Source organism: Mesoplodon mirus, assembly GCF_964341445.2.
Source record: "Mesoplodon mirus genome assembly, chromosome: 18".
Classification (NCBI taxonomy): Eukaryota; Metazoa; Chordata; class Mammalia; order Artiodactyla; family Ziphiidae; genus Mesoplodon; species Mesoplodon mirus.
This window is the reverse complement of record NC_138994.1, coordinates 58,824,066-58,844,136: the sequence shown is the minus strand read 5'-3', so window position 1 is coordinate 58,844,136 and position 20,071 is coordinate 58,824,066. Positions and strand designations below refer to the sequence as shown.

The 20,071-nt window shown below is 44.7% G+C and overlaps 2 protein-coding genes across 2 annotated transcripts; one reads left to right on the top strand and one right to left on the bottom strand.

Annotated features, from left to right (window-relative positions):
• Positions 1-333: 333 nt before the first annotated feature.
• On the bottom strand, positions 334-2,326 carry LOC309793189 (C-C motif chemokine 4). The gene is made up of 3 exons (XM_082603544.1): positions 1,921-2,326; positions 1,300-1,414; positions 334-725 (listed from the first exon to the last, which is right to left on the bottom strand). Exons 1-3 carry the CDS (start codon positions 1,994-1,996, stop codon positions 638-640), a joined length of 279 nt encoding a protein of 92 aa, XP_082459670.1. The 5' UTR covers positions 1,997-2,326; the 3' UTR covers positions 334-637.
• A 10,548-nt stretch (positions 2,327-12,874) lies between these two features.
• Positions 12,875-14,733, top strand: LOC309793191 (C-C motif chemokine 3-like). The gene is made up of 3 exons (XM_082603545.1): positions 12,875-13,006; positions 13,658-13,772; positions 14,178-14,733. Exons 1-3 carry the CDS (start codon positions 12,931-12,933, stop codon positions 14,266-14,268), a joined length of 282 nt encoding a protein of 93 aa, XP_082459671.1. The 5' UTR covers positions 12,875-12,930; the 3' UTR covers positions 14,269-14,733.
• The last annotated feature ends 5,338 nt before the right edge of the window (positions 14,734-20,071 follow it).

Sequence of the window (20,071 nt, the reverse complement as noted above, 5' to 3'; positions counted from 1 at the left end):
CTTCCCTACAAGATGTTAAAATGATAGCCCTCAACAGCACAGGTATCTTTTTGGATCAGCCTTTCATGGTGCACCCCAAGCAGACCTACATGCCTTAGCAAGTCACATCACCTCTGTGCCTCTGTTTCTACATCTGTAAAATTGCGGATAACAGTCCCTACTTCATAAGGGTGTTAAAATCCTTGCTAAAAGTATTAAGTGAAGTTTGTATCTCTAGACATTTTAGCCCATATTAAGGACTCAGTAATTGCTCACTCTTATTGTGTTTGGAAACTATTCATAATAGCAGGCAATTCCCTTTACCACAAATCAAATTAAAACAAAGAAACTGTCTACATTTTAAAAAAATTTTATTAACACTTGGACTCAGTTGCATGATCCATGTATCCGCAATAGCAGAGAAACAGTGATGGTGGACCATCCCCATGGGGGACACATGTCCTTTGGCAAAACAAACATAAATAGTGGGAAACAACACCAAATACAATAATAACATAGTGCGTAATAAAGATTAAATTAAGAGAAGGAGCAGGGGCTACTGAGAGGAGTCGTGAGTGTGGAGAGGGTGCGTCTTGCTGAGAAGCGTCGGGCTCAGGTGATCTTTCCTGCAGAACACCTGCCCCGGCCTCAGAGCAGCTCAGTTCAGTTCAAGGTCATCCATGTACTCCTGGACCCAGGGATCGCTGGGGTTGGCGCACACCTGCCTGCCCCTTTTGGTTTGGAATCTGTGGAGCAAAGAGTGGCCAGGTTAGAATCCCATGGGACTTTGCCCGGGGTGGGTATCTCCCTGTCCTTCACCATGGCTCATGTGGGACAGCCTAGTGGGTGAGAAGACCCTTCCTGGGGTGCTGCTGGGACCTGATTCCTTGTAACTTCCTCCCTGGGTTTAGCTGTGGCCTCCTGAGTTGCCCAGATTAGGAAGCAATGAGTTTTGCAATCAGTGTGGACGTATCTCCCCATTCATTCCCTGCTGCCCCTAGCAATGACTTTGGCACGTGTTTTCTAAGTATGGTTTAAGAATTCAGCCCACATCTTCTATCATCCTTTTGACTTTCCCTGGTTTCCTGGCCTCTAGCTAACTTCCTCCCCAGAAAGCACCTTCCCCTCCTTTAGCTCCCACCCAGCCCTCTCCAGGTCTCAGCAGATGACATCATGACCTGTTCCTCACTGCTTTCAGGGAGGCCTTCAGCCTGACACCTGCCTCCCTACTGCTTCATCTCCCCTCACGCCAAACAGGCCCCCTTTTCTAATCCTGCCCTCACCCTCACCTCCAAGAAAGGGCCCAGGGTTGATACTTACACCACAGCTGGCTGGGAGCAGAGACTGCTGGTCTCGTAGTAATCGATCACAAAGTTGCGAGGAAGCTTCCGCAGGGTGTAAGAGAAGCAGCAGGCAGTGGGAGGGTCCGAGCCCACTGGGAAGAAAGGCCGAGGTGAGACAGACGCTCTACCCAGAGCTATTCATTTTGGCTTCTAGTTATAGATATTCAAAGGGCATCCCTGTGCATCTGCCAGATCCCCAAATATGGTGCCTTGTATCTAATCCCACCCACTCTGAGTCGGAGTCTTATTCTGAATAGAGAATCCTAGGAGAAGACCATGAGAGGATTCTAGAAGGTTCAGGCTGTATTGCATCTTAGAGCACAGGTCTAACTCCCTTCATTTTACAGATGGGGAAACCAAGGCACAGAGAGAGACAGGGACTTGCTTAAACCAGTCTCTGGGTTGCTATTTCTTAAGAAAACAGGAACTTGAATATTACTGAGTGTCTACCAGACTCTACATTAACCTGCAGGCTACTTAGAAATCTTCCCTGCTCCCTTTTGTCTCATCCCCAGATGTTAGTGTTGGACCAGCCCCAACTAGAAAAGTCAGCACTGCCTACATCCTGACTCAGTGGCAGCTGGAAGAATGGACTTACTTGGTGCTGAGAGTGCCAGAGAGCAGAAAGCAGCTGCGAGCACGAGGAAGGAGAGGACAGTCATGTAGAGCTTCATGGTCTTGGTGGAGGAGAGACTTGCCTGGAGCTTGGACTGCAGAACCCAGAAGCTTCAGAACCCTTCTGTGCTCTGTGTTGATACTGAGTTGGGAGCCCTTCTTTATAGAAACTCTGAGGCCTGGGACAGAGATGGGGGAGAGTGGAATTTCCAGGGTACAGATGATGTCATGGTGCCAATAAGGAAACTGAAGCTAGCTGACTGAGGACCTCTGCACAGCTTTCTTTTCCCCAGCAGTGTCATCATGGAGGAAAGCGGAGGGAGGTGGAGGAGGGAAGAAGTGGGCTGAACCCTAGAGGGAAGTGGTATACCAAAGGCAGTGACTGAGGCTTGGGGGGAGAATTGCAAACCCAACAAGAAAGATGGAACCTTCACACCTGCTAGAAGGGGCTTGTAGATGAGAACCATCATGCTCTTGGTGGTTAGCGCCTCCAGAAGCTAGAGACTTCATGTCAGTCTTTCCAGGGTGGCCACAGGCCTGGCCCCAAGAAGGGGAGGAAGCCAGGATTCCATGTCCCACTGCAGGCCTCCTTCTGCTAGGCAGAGTGACTTTAGTGCCCTGTATATTTCCTTGGGCATAAAGAGAGTGTCCAGCTTTGAATGAGCAGACGGCCCCAGCAGAAGTGTAGCTCCTACACAGCGAACATGTACCATGTGTCAGGCACTAGGCAAGCTGCATTACACACACACATCTAACCCTACCATGACCCTGAGCACGGTGTGATTATTCCCCTGAGGCAATGCGGATCAGAGGGCAGAACAGAGTTCAGTGATAATCTCAAGGCCACACAGCTGTTAAGTGGCAGTGCCAAGATTTGGACTGAGGTTCATCTGACTCTAAAATCCATTTTCTTTCTACCCTGTCATCTCCAGAACAGATATAGAACGTGACCACAGAGAGAGAAACTGCTGGCCACCTAGGGGCCACGCCACACACAAAGACCCATCTTATCAGGGCTGAATACAGGAAAGGGGTGTGGTCCGTCTGTCCCAAAGAATGCAAAGAAATCAAGGGAATGCAAAAGAAATCAAGATTTCAGTGTGCTCCCTTGGGCCAATAACAGAAAAGGAGAAAGAAATCAGGAAGAATCAAGTTTAGAAGACCCAGATAAAGAATGTTCCTCCAGTATAAAAATAGAATTGGATAAAGCCGGCAATGAATTCATCTATGTTACAGATAAAGTATATAATCTAAGCCTGTGGGTGTTTCCCAGACATCCACAGGGAATTCCTTGTGTTCTTGTAAAGCCCTGCCTGGTTCGGCAGCTGCTGTGGGCCTGAAGGTGACTACATGAAGCTTCCAAAGGCCAGGAACACAGTAGTGCATGAATCAGGGCAAGTGAGGGCCATTAGGATGATGGGATCAAGACCTCTATCCACCTTCAGCTCAACCACTCTGATCCACCTGCTCACCCGCAGTCCCACATTGTTACCTACCTCTGCTTTGAAAAGGAAGAATGAAGAGTGAAAAGAGGGAGCCAGGCCTCCTGGGTGCTGTAGAGATGTGGGAAAGAAGGAGTCAGATGCACTGAAATGCATCTCGGAGCATTTCAGTGTCACTAAATAAAGTACAATGTCTTCCTGCTTCACCACTCTCCCCTCTCCCTGTTCCCACCACCTACACAGGCACACAGACTGTACTTCTTTTCTTTATCCTTTCTTCCTGTGAGTCTTGCTTCAAGTGTTCTGATCTTCACCAAGACCCCCATCCCCAACTCTAACACTCTACAATCTCTGATATCACCTATGCAAGTATCTCTCGTGGTCTCTCCTGGTTGATGGAGTTTCATCTTCATGCGTCAAGAACCTTGCTTCAAGGGAAGAAGGATGTGTCTTGTGGTACCCGGAATCTACACAGACTTTGTTATCCTGGCATTTCCATTCAACCCAACTGAGTAGTCACCTGTTCTTTGTCAGGACAGACAGAGCTGAATGACGACCCACCGCTGCCCTCAGAGTCCTTAGTCTAGTGATGGTGCTGACAGTGACAGAAATCACTATCTCGTGAGATGGAATAAGGTATGTGTCATGTCAGAGGTAGAAACAAAATGTCAGAGAGCCCAAAGGATGGAGAAAACCATCTCTTGGCTGTAAATGAATAGTTCCAGGTCAAGGCTAAATCCACTGTGCACTAAGGAAGAGCCCTTGATGTGGAGACCTCCGTCTACGTGAGTGGGGAGCGCTGATCTTCAAGCCATGGACGGATATAACTCTTATGAAAATACATAAGAAGAATGATGATAGATAAGAATGGGTGATTAGCCACACAGTGCGTTTGTTGATTTTTGCCTCCTAGCCTTGATTTGATCTTTGGCTCATGCAGGCAAAATTTTTTTATTCATGAAGGTCTTAACAACAATGCTGTGTTCACAACAGTGAACGTTCACATGGAGAGTACAAAGGCTTGTGTCAAAATGTTTAGCTAAATCAATGGCCTCCAAGATTTATACATTGAGGCCATTTCTAAGTAATAGTCGGTAGAGAATGATAAAAAAATGCCTCTCAAATACACAACCAAAAAATTGCTCATCTCCTCTAGAGAACCTTCCCTGACCTCTCTTCCAACTGAATTCTGTACCTCCCTCTGTGCTACCTCCATCACATCACCTATAAAATATCTGTCTACTTGGTTGTCTCCCCTCCCCTGCATTAAGGGAGTTCCTTAATGCAGAAACTGGGTTATGCTTATCTCTGTGTACATAGTAGGTATTTAAAAAATTTTTTTTTTAATTTTTGGCTGCCTTGGGTCTTTTTTGCTGTGTGTGAGCTTTTCTCTAGTTGCGGCGAGCAGGGGCTACACTTCGTTGCAGTGCTCAGGCTTCTCATTGGGTGGCTTCTCTTGTTGCAGAGCATGGGCTCTAGGCGTGCGGGCTTCAGTAGTTGTGGCACTTGAGCTCAGTAGTTGTGGTTCACAGGCTCTAGAGCACAGGCTCAGTAGTTGTGGCGCTTGGGCTCAGTAGTTGTGGTTCACGGGCTCTAGAGCACAGGCTCAGTAGTTGTAGCTCGCGGGCTTAGTTGCTCCTCAGCATGTGGGATCTTCCCAGACCAGGGCTTGAACCCTTGTCCCCTGCATTAGCAGGCGGATTCTTAACCACTGCGCCACCAGGGAAGCCCTACACAGTAGGTATTAATAAGTGTCCAGAGGCAGCCCAAACTACCAGTTTTAATGGGAGGGGCTGTGATAGGTAACATGGACTTAGGACGTGAAGTCCATTTAGCCAAATGAAGTATGAATGAACTAGGCATCCGACACTCTATCCAGAATATGATTCCCTAGCCTTGATGGGAATCGCTCCTCCTCCTTCTTCCTCTACCACATGCCCAGTGGTTTCATGGTAAAGGATACTATTCTAGGACTCAGCTCTTTCCAGCTCAGGGATGTGAGAAGTGACAGCGAGAGTTAACCATGGTTCCAGAGAGCCCCATGGGCATACTGTGGGCCACCCCCTCACTCCTGAGCAGGGACGCCCTCCACTTCCCCTCACTCGTGCTGATAAGGGGTTTCCCCTCCCACACCCTTGACGGCCACTGTGCTCGAAACTCCATCCTGAGAATTTTCACATCTGTTTTGTCATTTTGTCCTCCCAGCCTCCCCAGTGGTCCTGAAAGCAGGACCACTGGCCACAGCAGTAACAAGACCTTCCAAAAGTCCTAGTACTTTTGATTTCCCTCAGCATATCCATGTCTATGGTTTTATCTGATCCCAATCTGTTTTGCCATGGCTCAGATTAGGAAGCAAGACCTAGAAAAGTTTAAAAAAAACTTGATTAAGGTTACATAGGCTATGTGTCAAGACCCAATTTCTTCCAACTCCTGGTCCAGAGACGACCAAACTTCTTTGACAGGTGTGACCCTTTGAGATCACACGTGGGAAGTCTCTGAAGGTACCAGACTCTCAGAAGAGATTACAATCCTGCTGAGGAACACGAAGCAGAAGTGGGCAATCCCAACATCCTATGCTTTTGTGGAAGGAGAGTGCTGAGATGCAAGTGTAGGGGAGACCACTGTGTGTCAGGACCAAGAGACTTAGCCACTAGGAAATGGAGTGCCCGGAACTAGAGAATTCCTTGTGAGTGAATGTCGCAACTGCAAAGCCAAGGGGAGCTGGAATGTATGGTCGTTCTGCCAAGACAATAAACTAAGAAAAGGTAAATCCTTTAGTCTTGGCAATATGGTAGCCAAATCCCTTGGGGAGAATGGGAGCAGAAACTGGATTGCAGATTGAAGAAATAAGTACACAATTATTCGAAGTGCAGGGTTCAGGATGGAGTCCATAGGACAGTGAGCTGGTTGAAGCCATTCATCAGTGATGGCCCCACTCTGCTGAAAGTGGAAATGTGCCTTCGTCACCGGCCACAGTCTGCTGTTTAGCTGTCAAAGGTGAAGGGCAGGGCTTCCCTGGTGGTGCAGTGGTTAAGAATCCGCCAGCCAGTGCAGGGGACATGGGTTTGAGCCCTGGTTCTGGAAGATCCCACATGCCGTGGAGCAACTAAGCCCATGAGCCACAACTACTGAGCCCGTGGGCCACAACTACTGAGCCCGCGTGCCACAACTACTGAAGCCCGCGCACCTAGAGCCCGTGCTCTGCAACAAGAGAAGCCAAGACAATGAGAAGCCCGCGCACCACAATGAAGAGCAGCCCCCGCTCACCACAACTAGAGAAAGCCTATGCACAGCAACGAAGACCCAACTCAGCCAAAAATAAATAAATTTAATAAAAAAGAAAAACTTTATAAAAAAACAAAATTAGCATGCATGATGTTTCAGTGTGGGGATATTCCAAACTTTTATACCAAAATTTATATTTAACCAATCTGTTACTTAGCCCATTCAGGTTGTTCTAACTTTCCTCTATTCTAAATTGAGCTGAGACTTGAAGGATGACTAACCAGGAAGAGTCTGAGGGTGGGGTCATTTAGGCAGAGAACAAGAGACCCGTGCTTTTTAAAATATATAAAATAGATTACTTGAAATATTTCAGTTATAATGATAATAGTAACTAACACATAACACTTACTATGAGCCAGTCATGTTCTAAGCCTTTATAGATATTAATGCATTTCATCCTCACAGCAGTGCTCTGAGGTAGGTACTGTTATTATCTCCTTTCACACATGAGGACACTGAAGCACAGAGAGGTAAGTAACCTACTGAAGGTAAGTAACACACAGCTCGTACATGATAGATTTGGAAATGATACCAAGAAGGTATGGCTCCAGAGCGTAAATAAATCAGAAAAGGGAAAAGTGTTTCTTATAAATTTATGTTAAAATTTAACAGCCAAAGTTGTGTTATTATGATGTAAAATATCTTTCGGTTTTGCATTTTGCATGTCTTTGATTAGTGCAATCCATGGATTTCTCTCTTTTCCTTAGAAAATTAAGGGAATTAAACAATGGTTTCCTTTATTTGTTCTAAATACTAATCTCTGCAGCATTCACGGGTTATACCCATGCTTATAGAATTTCACTCTGCCCTGTGATCTACACGAAGGGGAAATTGTGCTTTGCCAAGTGACACCTTGTTCATAAAAAGCAGAGCAGAGACCTGAATTTTTAAGGAATCACATGTAGTTTAGAGAGCTGAGTCTTTGTTTCCAGGAAGTCTGAAGGTGGCAAGAAATAAGTCCAAAGGGGGAGACAGAGGTCAGGTCACAGAGGGGAAGCTTCCATTTCATGCTGGAAACAAGGTAGACTGTTTGAAGGGTTTTCAACAGAGAGAGACAGAGACTGATTTGAACAAAATCACTTCAAATGCCTTGTGTTGGACAAATTGAAGAGAGGCAACTGGAGGAAAAAACAATTGACAGGACACTCTTAGAGTTGTTGTGACAAGAAGTGACAAGGACCCACCTAAGGCAGTGGCAATGGGAAAGATGAGAAGTAGATACACTTAATTTCAAGTATACAACAGAGTCAGTAGTTGAATAGGTGGAGGAGATGAGGGGGAGGGAGGAGTCAAGGGTGACTCCCAGCTTTCTGGCTTGGAAGCCTGGTAAGAAGGAATGCTTTTTACTGAGTTACAGAAGGAGGAGCAGGGGGACAGGTGGAAGGATCTAATCCAGTACCAAGATGTACGCCCTGATCTGCATGCGCGTGCACATGCACGCGCACACACACACACACAAAATGGCCAGAGGAGAATGACAAGAAGAACTCAAGATAGGAAAGGGCCTGGCTGCAGAAAGGAGGGGCTGCGTCAGTGAGACACTGACTCTCTAGCATGCTAGAAAGGGGCTCCTAGGATATTTTCTCTGCCCACATGAAAGGCAGGGCCAAGCCTGCTGCAGCCTGACTCTGTGGACCACAGCTGAAAAAAAGGAGGCCAAGGCTGGGCCAAAAAAGGGTGTCATTATCAATAAGCCCATCCATGGAACCACTGCTGCCAAAGGGAGAGAGCTGAGATTGACGCCTGGGGATGTAGAGCTGTGGGACCGGAAACTGGAAGGAAACCAATCCATCAGGGCCAGGGCACAGGAAACAATGAGGAGGTGGAGCAGAGCCGGACAAGGCAGAGGTGTTGCAGAACCTGAATTATTCAGCCAGAATTCCCTGTTCTCGTGGCTGGGACATTCTGCTGGACTGAGGTGGGGCCTCAAAGAGGCTGGAATGAACCAGAAGGCTAGGACACAGATAAAGGCCCTCCATGCTGAAGGATCCACCATGTTGACCATTAGCCAGTTTCTGTGATCACCACTTAAGAGATCTTGGTGATCCCCAAAGATCAAGACCTTGACACCATGGCCTTTCTGATCCTTTATATAATATTAGTATTTCAACTACCTAGTAAGACATTGGGCATAATACATACTGTTAGTCAAATCAATGAACCATTCATTCACCAAATACTTATTAATGCATTGTGGTTATTTTTAGAGATACATTGTTAAATAATGCAGACACTGAAATGTAAAACTGACTAATTCCATCTCTCTGATCCTGGGCAAGTCATTTCACCTGGGAACATTAATTTACGTCCTAGGATATTTCTGAGACCCTTCCAACTCATCCATCCTAAGGCTTCCTTACATTATTCATTAAATATGTGCATATGGAGCACATACTTTGCACACGAGTATGTTATTTTCCTGATTCAAATAAAAACATATATGACAAAGAGCTATTACCTGGTTTTAGGATTGATATGAAAAATCTTACAAATATATAATCACTAAGATAGAATTTTAAATTTATCAAAAAGACAAAATTATAAGAAATAGAGACTATGTCAGAAAATTAACCATGTTATAGTCAACATGTGCTAGAATTTGGTTTAAGTCCACCAAGACATGGTATGAATTTGGTTTAAAATCAATAGGACATGAAATAGACACATGAAAAGATGCTCAACATCACTAATTATTACAGAAATGCAAATCAAAAGTACAATGAGGTATCACCTCACACCGGTCAGAATAGCCATCATTAAAATGTCTACAAATAATAAATACTGGAGAGGGTGTGGAGAAAAGGGAACCCTCTTACACTGTTGGTGGGAATATAAATTTGTACAGCCACTATGGAAAACAGTATGGAGGTTCCTTAAATAACAAAAAATAGAGTTACCATATGATCCAGAAATCCCTCTCCTGGGCATGTATCCAGAAAAGATGAAAACTCTAATTCGAAAAGAAATAAGCACCCCAATGTTCACAGCAGAACTATTTTCAATAGCTAAGACGAGGAAGCAACCTAAATGTCTATTGGCAGATGAATGAATAAAGAAGATGTGGTATACAGACACACAAACACATAAGCACACACACGCACACACAATGGAATACTTCTCAGCCATAAAGAATGAAATAATGCCATTTGCTGCAACATGGATGGACCTAGGGACTACCATACTAAGTGAGTAGGTCAGAGAAAGACAAATATCATATGATATCACTTATATGTGGAATCTAAAATATGATACAAATGAACTTAGTTACAAAACAGAACAGACTCAGACATAGAAAACAAACTTATGGTTACCAAAGGGGAAAGGCAGGGGCAGGGTGGTGGAAGGGATAAATTAAGGAGTTTAGGATTAGTAGATACAAACCACTATATATAAAATAACAAGGACCTAATTATAGTACAGGGAACTATATTCCAATATCTTGGAATAAACCTTAACAGAAAAGAATATAAAAGAATATATATAACTGAATCACTTTGCTGTACACCAGAAACTAATACAACATTGTAAATCTACTATACTCCAATAATAATCTAAAGATAAATAAAATCAGCAGGTCATGGTCTAGATTTTTGAAGAGACAATTACAAAGATAACTATCTCACAACGTGGAAAGCGCTGTAATGGCAGAGGTAAATAATAAAGTCCATTATCAGAAACGTGATTGATTCAGCAGTTTCCACTTCCTTCTTCTCACCCTCCTCAACTCAGAGACGCCTGCTCTCAGAAACCAAATCACGAGTGTGAAGGGGGTTCCCCCAAGAAGTCAATGAGGGAATTCAATTCAGGGTATCGATTGAGGGCTGGGGCAAAGGGGGTGGACGTGAGGAGGAGGCATTGTCTTGTGACCTGGAGTTTCCAGTGAAGGAAATGATAGACTCTTTTTTTGGAATTGACAGTAACAAAGGAAGACAGCGGGATGCTACAGCCCCAGTGAAACCTGCCATTGCCCCAAATCCTGCCTTTGCTGCTCCTCCCTTGGACCAGCATCAGCAATCATAGGGATGGGATGGAAACACAGCCCATGTGTTTTAAGAGAAGTAACTCTACAGACACAGGAAGGACAGAATTCCTAAGGTGTGGTCTCACTTTGCTTATGTCTTATCTCCTCCATTGTTCTAACTCCTTTCGGGGGAATTCAAAGCCCTCTTGGCTTGGTCCTTATGCAGCTTCTTCATCCATATTTGCCCCTCCACTGTGCAGCTACTCTGAAGGACTCACTCCACCCTCTCACCCAGCAATTTCACACCTGTGACTCTGCATTAGCTGGCCAAGCCATCTACTGCCGCACCATCTACATATGTTCAAATCCTGTGTCTCTTTCAAGACCCAATCAAAATTCCATCCCTTCTGTGACGCCTTTCCCTGTCCTCCCAAGGGAGACCATGACTCCCTCTTCCTCACATTCTGAGCTTTCATTTATTTTTCTCCTAAGAAACTTAGCACTTTCTGTTAAGTGCTGTGGTTATCTGTTTATACTCTACCTGCTCCTACTAGACTGGTGGCACCTAGAGGATAAAGATCATTAGAAAGGATAAACCATAATTCAAAAGAATATATATATATATATATGTATAACTGAATCACTTTGCTGTACAGCAGAAATTAACACAATATTGTAAATCAACTATACTTCAATAACATTTTTTAAAAGATCACTAGAAAGAACTAAATTTATTTCTCAATGTAAAATGTGATTTATGCCCACTAATTCTGTAATAATAAAGGATGGAAAAGAAAAAATATATATCTGGCTAAGAAAGTGACTCTTTCACACCACTGAAATTATGAGTTGAAAAGAATAGGAAAGGAACACTGCTCCGAATTTGGCATTACTTATGTAAATATCTTACAGGTTCTTCAAAATAGTTCAGAGAAATGGAAATCAAGACTCCATTTTAGCAAAGGCCATTAGAAAGAAACCTTAGTATATTTATCCAAAAATTCTTTCAAATTAAACAATTGCCAACAACCTACCTTCCAAATAGTGGTGTTGGAAATGTTTTAAGACAGAATGTGTTCATAAATCTGTGGGCTGACCAGGAAGGTAATACATTCTTACTCCAAAAAAAATGAGAAAATACCAGAAAAAAAGGAAAACAAAATTGCCCATTCATCTGTCACACAAGATTAAGTACTAATGATGCTTTGGGCATTTATTTCCAATGCTTTTTATTTTTTCCATGCCTAGACCATATATCCGTGTGTGCGTATACACACACACACATATTTATGGTTACAATATTTATCGTATATGTGTATATACACATATACACACATATATATTTGTATAATTCTTCATCTTATACAGTTGGTACAATTTTTATCTTACTTTATGACAACTGATGTTATGATTATATTTATGCTACTTCATTTAGTTTAAGGGCTTAATAACAAACATTCCAGTGGATATATCATAACTGACTTTATCATTCCCTAATAGAGGAAAATTTAGGTTTCCTTATTTAGAGTTATAAATGTTGCTGGGTCAGCACCTTCCTGCCTGAAGATGCCTCCATATTTGGGCTTGTTTCTTTAGAACTCTTTCCTAGAAATGTTATCTCTAGGTTAATGGGTATAAATATTTCTAGGTTTCTGACGTATTAACACCCACATCTAATGTCTCTTTATGATTTTCAACTGGTGTTTAACCCAGTGCCCCTGGTCACTCGGTGACTGATGAATGGACACATGATGGAAACATGACCGCATGCTTCCTAGTCCTCTAGCAGGGATTCCTTGATTCAGTCCCTTGCATCCAAGGGAAGCTTGTGCCACCCACCAGGGCAGTATCACACCTGCTCTATCCTTGTGGTTAGAGAAGCTGGCGAAACACAGCAGTTTCAGCTCTGTGGAAAGGTCAGAGCTGGAGAAGTCATTAGGGGAAGGGACTGGCTGAGAATAGCCCTGGGTGGACACACACCCCTCTGCCGCTGCTCACAGGGGAAACCATCTCCTCACATGAAACCAGAACAAGTCATGCGTTGCGGGCTGAGACTTGTAGCTGACAGCAGCTATTCTTGGATATCCTGAGCCCCTGCGGTTGCCACAGACCCTGAGTTATGAAACACTCAGTGTGAAAGCATCACTATGCTTAAAAATTTCCTTCCTCACTCCCAGATTCCACTTCCCCATCTATCAGGGCTGCCTATAAAGAGCTGGGGAGGTGGCCTCTCACTAAAGAAGGATGCAGTCAGCAGTGAGCGCCCAGTCCCACACTCAAGGCCACACTCTGTCTGCTCAGCATCATGAAGGTGCCCGCAGCTGCCCTCGCCGTCCTCCTCTGCCCCATGGCCCTCTGCAGCCAGGTCTTCTCGGCACCATGTGAGTCTGTGCAGTAGTTGCAGGGGTCCCCACGCCAAACTTTACTTGGCCTTGAAAGCCCCCAAGAGAAAATAAAGATCTTCTTAAAGGGTTATGAAACATTTTGACCTTTCTCTTCAAGATTTTAATTTTTATCTTTATAAAGGGGTCCTCAGATCTGGAGCCAGGGTTGGGGAGTTACAGTCCCATTTTACAGATGGCAAAATGGGGACCTAAACAAAAGAGTTGGCAAGAGGCAGAATCCAAATCTGGTTACCGCCCCATGGTGTCAGTCTTCCAGTAACTCACCCTAGGTCCCAAGAGTTTGTCCCTTGGATGTCTCATGAGAGCTGTCCAAGGTTTTTCTTTTGCTGGGGTGTGACTTCTTGAACCAGAAACAATTTCCTGAAGGGAGATGTGATAAGAACAGTCTGTTTGGATGTCTGGAGCACACAGAGAAAGAGAGAGCCCGCAGTGAAGAGTCAAAAATAAAGAAGGCTGCAGACAGAAACAAGGACAGAGACGGGGATATTTCTAGGGAAAAATGCCCAGCGCCTTCCAGTGACCTGTCTCCCAGTCTGTGCCCTAAGCCAGGCCGTCTCTCTCCTTCCAAGTCTTCCTCATCCTCTTCTGAGCTATGACTCAGCCTCATAGTTGAGGCTTCCTCCACAGTTGAGGCTGACACCCTAACGGCCTGCTGCTTCTCCTATACTGCCTGGCAGCTTCCTCGCAAATTCGTAGCTGACTGTTTTGAGACCAGCAGCCAGTGCTCCAAGCCCGGTGTCATGTAAGTGCCAGTCTTCCCGCCCACCTCTGGGGAGATGGGATGTTGGATGGGAGTCAGCACCCAAGGGCACAGACAGGCCAGGGGCGCCATCCTGGCAAGCCCAGCCCTCCGGGGCCTATCAAGTATACAGGACCCAGGTCTCTGAGCTGTGACCTGACCTGGCCAGGCTTGCAGAGTTGGGGGTGCTAGGCCAGCCCAGAGGGAGGGAGGGGAAGAAGGGAGCTGCATCCTCTGAGGGGCCCCCTGACTCAGGGAGAGCGTCTCTCTGGACTGAGGTAGGCAGAGGGTCCCCGAGGGAGTGGCAGGCCCTGGGCCTCCCAGGAGAGAGGGGTGGAGGGGCCACAGGGAGCCCAGGATCCCCCTGCTGGATTCCTCAGTGTGTAATTCTTCCGTCCTTCTCCAAAGCTTCCAAACCAAAAGAGGCCGGCAGCTCTGTGCCAACCCCAGTGAGAACTGGGTCCAGGAATACATCACTGACCTGGAGCTGAGTGCCTGAGTGGCCTGGAAGCTTTGAGTAACCCAGTGACCTCAGTGGCCCACCTGGGCAGCAGGGGTCTGAGCCTTGGAAATATCCCTGTCACCTCCACAGCTACCTCTCCTGTGTGCTGCTTGTTTCCAAACAGCAACACTCCGGGACTCGTTCCTAACTTAGATTGCAACTTATTTATATATAATATTAATATTTAATTTCTGTGATTTAATTTCAATGTCCCACTGTGTCTGGGACTGTGTGCTCTAAGAGGTCCCAAGACACCTTTTCACAGACCTTCCCCTCCCCATTCACTTGCACTCTGCTGACAATTGACTGTCGGCAGCTTGTTCTACGCAGAGATGGTGCCAATGCCACCAGGGTGACAACTGTGTATTGGATGTTTCCGTTCAGTGCTATGTTCAGCAAAGCGAAATAATAAAGATGCTCTTTTGAAAAGTAAACTGGCAGTAAACTGGTTTTGTTTATCTGTCAAATCAGAATCACTGGTTGACTTTCTCTGAAAGACAAACATCATGATATCGCTTATATGTGGAATCTAGAAAAATGGTACAAATGAACCTATGTACAAAACAGAAACTGAGTCACAGATATAGAAGACAAACTTATGGTTGCCAACGGGAAAGAGGGGGATAAATTGGGAGATTGGGATTGACATATACACACTACTATATATAAAAGAGAACTAGTAAGAACCTACTGTACAGCACAGGGAACTCTATTCGGTGCTCTGTAGTGACCTATATGGGAATGGAGTCTAGAAGAGAGTGGATCCGTGTATACGTATGGCTGATTCACTTTGCCATACAGCAGAAACTAACACAACATTGGAAATCAGCTACACTCCAATAAAAAAATTAATTAAAAAAAGAATCACAGGTTGAAAGGAATACTAGGTTAAAGAATAGGAAGATGGGAAATGGAGGGAAATTGGGAGAGATGGAAGGGGGCTACCACAGAGCTACTCTGCTTTACACTTGTGAATGAAAAATGTTGCCTGCTGTGTCAGTAAACAAAGAATGTTGCAGCCATCAAGCCATCACCTTACAGCCGCCCGGAGGTAAGCCCTGGGAATTCAGGATCGAAGCAAGTTGCCCACCATCTAGCAGTCAGCTGCTGCCGCCACCCACAATGGTGCATCCTGAGGAGACTCGGGATGAGAAAACACAGGATCCTGGCCCCAGATGGCTGAAGTTCATAACAAAAGAATGATTTCAGTGAGTCCAGGCTCCTGCATCTTCCCATACATACAAAAGCACTTAACTTGAGATAGCTGGTTTTCTTTAATTAACAGTAATCTTTTGATGTTCCAACTACCTGGTCTTTGTTGCAAAAACTCCTATATATCCCGGCTCCCCCCTTGCCTCTTCAGAGCAGTCCCTCAGAGTTATCTGAGGTGCTGTGTCCCGGGCTTAAGTGCTCAGTTTTGTCCATCAATAAAACTTAACTCTTAACTTTTAGGTTGTGCATTTTTTTCAGTCAACACTCTGGAGCCACATTTCCAGAACATTTAAATGACGACTAGTTTATGAATCAAATCATAATGTACATGAATGGATACCATTAAGAAGAGTATTCACAGTACATATTTACGATAAATCAAACTTTCTGAATAACGATTACTAACATATTTGAGACTTACTCCAGGCTGAGTGCTTTTTCTGCCGTGTTCATTTGCTCCTCACAATGAAATAGTACAGTTTAAGTACTATTAATATTTTCATTTGCAGAAGAGTAAACTGGGGCTGGGGCTCAGAGAGGTTATGCAAATTGGCCAAGATCACACAGCAAGTAAGCAGCACAACTGAGTTCCAAAACTAGATTTTGATGTAACTACAGACTTTGCTCTTAACCAGTAACCAAGTTATTTCCCAAAATGTAATCCACCTGTACTCAAATTACAAGCAATGATTGTTTAAGCCACTTACATCAGAATTTTTAGGTGTGGACCTGGGAATTGATACTTCTACCAAGCTTCCTGTGTTCCACATGCATGTTAACAGCTGAGAACCACTGAAATAGTCAATAGAATTCACTGATCTTTTCCAAATGCAGTGCATATCTGCATATGGTAACAGGTATATTGTACATTATTTTCCTAGAATCCATGCTCCACAGAATACATGGCTAATGTTAGAGAAGGAAAAGATAACCAGCCTACATGTGGAGCAGGATTCTGTTTATAGGTTTACTGTGACAACTCAGTTATTTAATAGATAGGTTGCCTGAGTTATAGTTATAACTGTAAGAAATGTACACTGAGCTAGGGTCCTTTTGGCAGAAGGAAGAGAAATGCAAAAGACTTGTGTGAAAACCAAACATGTATTAATTTTTATGACCCACAATTGTTTCATGTTGTTTAAAATAGTCTAATTTTTGTACCCCAAATTAGTTTAGAATTGTAGTGATCAAACTTTTAGAGTACAATTCAACACTACTGTTAAGCAAACATTAAAATGCACATGCTATTGGACCAAGATACCATTTGCCCTGATTCCATTTCTAGGAATCTGTTTTGTAGCAACACTGCCAGAGGACAGGACTATATATAGACACAAAGATATTCTTTTTTTTTTTTTTTTTGCGGTATGCGGGCCTCTCACTGTTGTGGCCTCTCCCATTGCGGAGCACGGGCTCCGGACGCACAGGCTCAGCGGCCATGGCTCATGGGCCCAGCCGCTCCGCAGCATGTGGGATCTTCCCGGACCGGGGCACGAACCCGTGTCCCCTGTATCGGCAGGCGGACTCTCAACCACTGTGCCACCAGGGAAGCCCATTTTTTTTTTTTTACATCTTTATTGGAGTATAATTGCTTTACATTGGTGTGTTAGTTTCTGCTGTATAACAAAGTGAATCAGCTATACGTATACATATATCCCCATATTCCCTCCCTCTTGGGTCTCCGTCCCACCCTCCCTATCCCATCCCTCTAGGTGGTCACAAAGCACCGAGCTGATCTCCCTGTGCTATGCGGCTGCTTCCCACTAGCTATCTATTTTACATTTGGTAGTGTATATATGTCCATGCCACTCTCTCACTTCGTCCCAGCTTCCCCTTCCCCTTCCCTGTGTCTTCAAGTGCATTCTCTATGTCTTTGTCTTTATTCCTGTCCTGCCCATAGGTTCATCAGACACAAAGATATTCTTTGCAGCACGGTTTGTAAACAGCAAGCAAATGGGAACAACCATTTAAACCAGTAGAAGATTACATCAGAAGAAAATTGAGATGCCCACCAATGGACTATTCTGTGGTTAGTAAAAAGGATAACACACATCTCTACCTATGGAAAGTGTCCATAATATTAGGTGCAAAAGGTATATCTGTTTACATCTAGTATATGCATATATACTCTACATATATGCTACAGAACTATATGTATCGAATATTATTTTTGCTTTTATGTTAAAAAACCATATATACATATATATTTACAAAGGCACATATTTGGAAAGATACATAGCAAATAGCTAACTATGGTTTCTTAGAGGAAATGGGATTTTTATTCTTTTTTCTTTGAAGGAATGGGGACTCTTCCTTTTTATTTTCTGTACTTTTTATTTGATTTATTTTTCAGTGAGCATGTATTGCTCACCTCTCCAGTCTCATCTTACCTACCCTTCGAAAGGTGATATTCCATCCATCAAAACTACTTTCTGGTTGAGATTCTGAGTTGACACAAAGAAAAGAGAGCTCAGCTTAGCTCACAGTCTTGATGCCATAATGGCTTTTATACAATGAGGACAATGCAAGGAGCAAGTCCTTTCGCCCAAGGCTTTCATATCACCCATACATGCACACACACGCACACACACACACACACAGAGCTCCTCCTAGAAAACATTTTATAATCCTCTTCCTTAAGGGGACCCCATCCCCCTAACACCATTACCACCCACACCATGACAAGTGCGAAGATTCTATCAGGAGAATGAGAGGAACACACTTTGTCCCCAAAGAAGCAGTGAAGCTGTCATCACTTCTTCTCTATTGGCTTCCAGCATCTAGGGACAAACAAAATCTGCTCATTTATGCTGAACTGCTTCTCAAGGTCCAGCAGCCCAAAGGCAAATGAAAGCTAACCCGTGCCCGATCACTCAACACAAGTGTTGCGAACAAAAAGTGTAAATAGAATAAGGACCCCTGTGAGGGAATGGGGAGCATGGGAATTGCACTATTAACCAATGTAGAGGGCATTTCAGAGTCCGAGACTTGACTGAAATGCTGAGTCAGCCTCTCGGGTTGACCTCCCTGGGGGTTGACCTCCCTGGGGATTGTCCTCTGTGGACACACGTGTGCCAGCGAGGAGCCTTTTTCTGGAGCTGCCAACTTCTTGTCCATGTGAGTTAGGAGCCTGGAGTTTGCCTTAGGTGTTGGGCAGCTAACTTTGGCTGTGCTGTGCCGCATGCGGGATCTTAGTTCTCCGACCAGGGATCGAACCCGTGCCCTCTGCATTGGGAGAGTGGAGTCCTAACCGCTGGACCGCCAGGGAAGTCCCGCAAGTAATGCCCATCTAATGACAGCAGGCTTCTGATCTATTCCATGAGCTCAATAACCCAAAAGGGAGAGCTTGCCTAGTCATATACCTTGCATTTTACCTGGTGTTGGGAATGTGTTTCCTAGCATGGGCCTCCATACTACAGTCACCCCTACACCCCTACCTCTAGCCACGTGGTGGGAGACCTCTGCCTCCATTCTGGCCCCTGCAGAGACGGGGCAACATGCAAAACTGATGAATATTTGATGCCCAAAGCCACGCCTTCCCTGCGCCTTTACAAGGAGCTGACTGTCCACTTCAAATAAGGAAGACAAATATTTCACAGGAGAGGGTGGGGAGAGGGATTTAGGACGCATAGTCAGAGCTCAGGATTCTCTCCTGTTCAGTCTCTCACCTGCCTGCCTCTATTCACATTAACTTTAGATTGAAATAGAAATATCTGCATTTACAGCCCTTTGAGATTCCAGATTACTGACAACAGTTGACAGGCTGGAAAGGCCTTTCTTAGCAAAGCTGAATTGTTTTCCTTTCTCGATGTCAGATAAGCCCATTTCAAAGTAGCCTGAGCTCTTTCTTAAAGAATTTTACTTAAAGGAAAAACAAAAAGATTTTTACTGAGATGCGATAGACCACAGGCCAACCAGCGCCAGCAGTACCATGTGAAAGCGGGTCTCGAAAGGTCCTGCCCAGACCACAGCAGGAGCAGCTGGGACCCATTAGAAGTGCAAGTTCTAAGGAAACAACCCCCCCAACCCTGCCCCGGGCTTCCCCCTTTAGGGGGTGGTGCCCAGCAATCTGTGTCTAACAAGCCTCCAGGTAATTCCCACACACACCAAACCACTTCCACTTAACAAGGTCCTCAGCAAACTCCCTGCTTTTTCAGTTCAGCTAATCCCATGCTTCAGTCACGAGCTGTTACTTTTAACAGACTCTGTATCTCTGCACAGATACAGGACTCTGTATTTCTCAGGATATTAGTAGTTGCAAGAAGGAAAACAAACAAACAAACCTACCTCAAAGAGACTGGAATAAATGAACCCTGTGGTTCCAAGATCAAAGGGTACAGGGAGGCTCTGGCTCCAGGAAAGGTTGGATGCAGCAGCCCTGTGATGCCCTGCAGGTCCCGTTTTCTCTTTCTGACCTCCTTCCATGTACGAGTCCCAGGATAGCTGCCAGTACCTTCCAGTGTCACATGAATTCTTGTACATTTTCTTCAGGGAAGAGAGACGCTGTGTCTCCCTTGGAAAAAAAAAATCACTAGGTTCTTTCAGATTTGACTGACAGGTCAGAAATCCAATTCCTAACCAATCACTG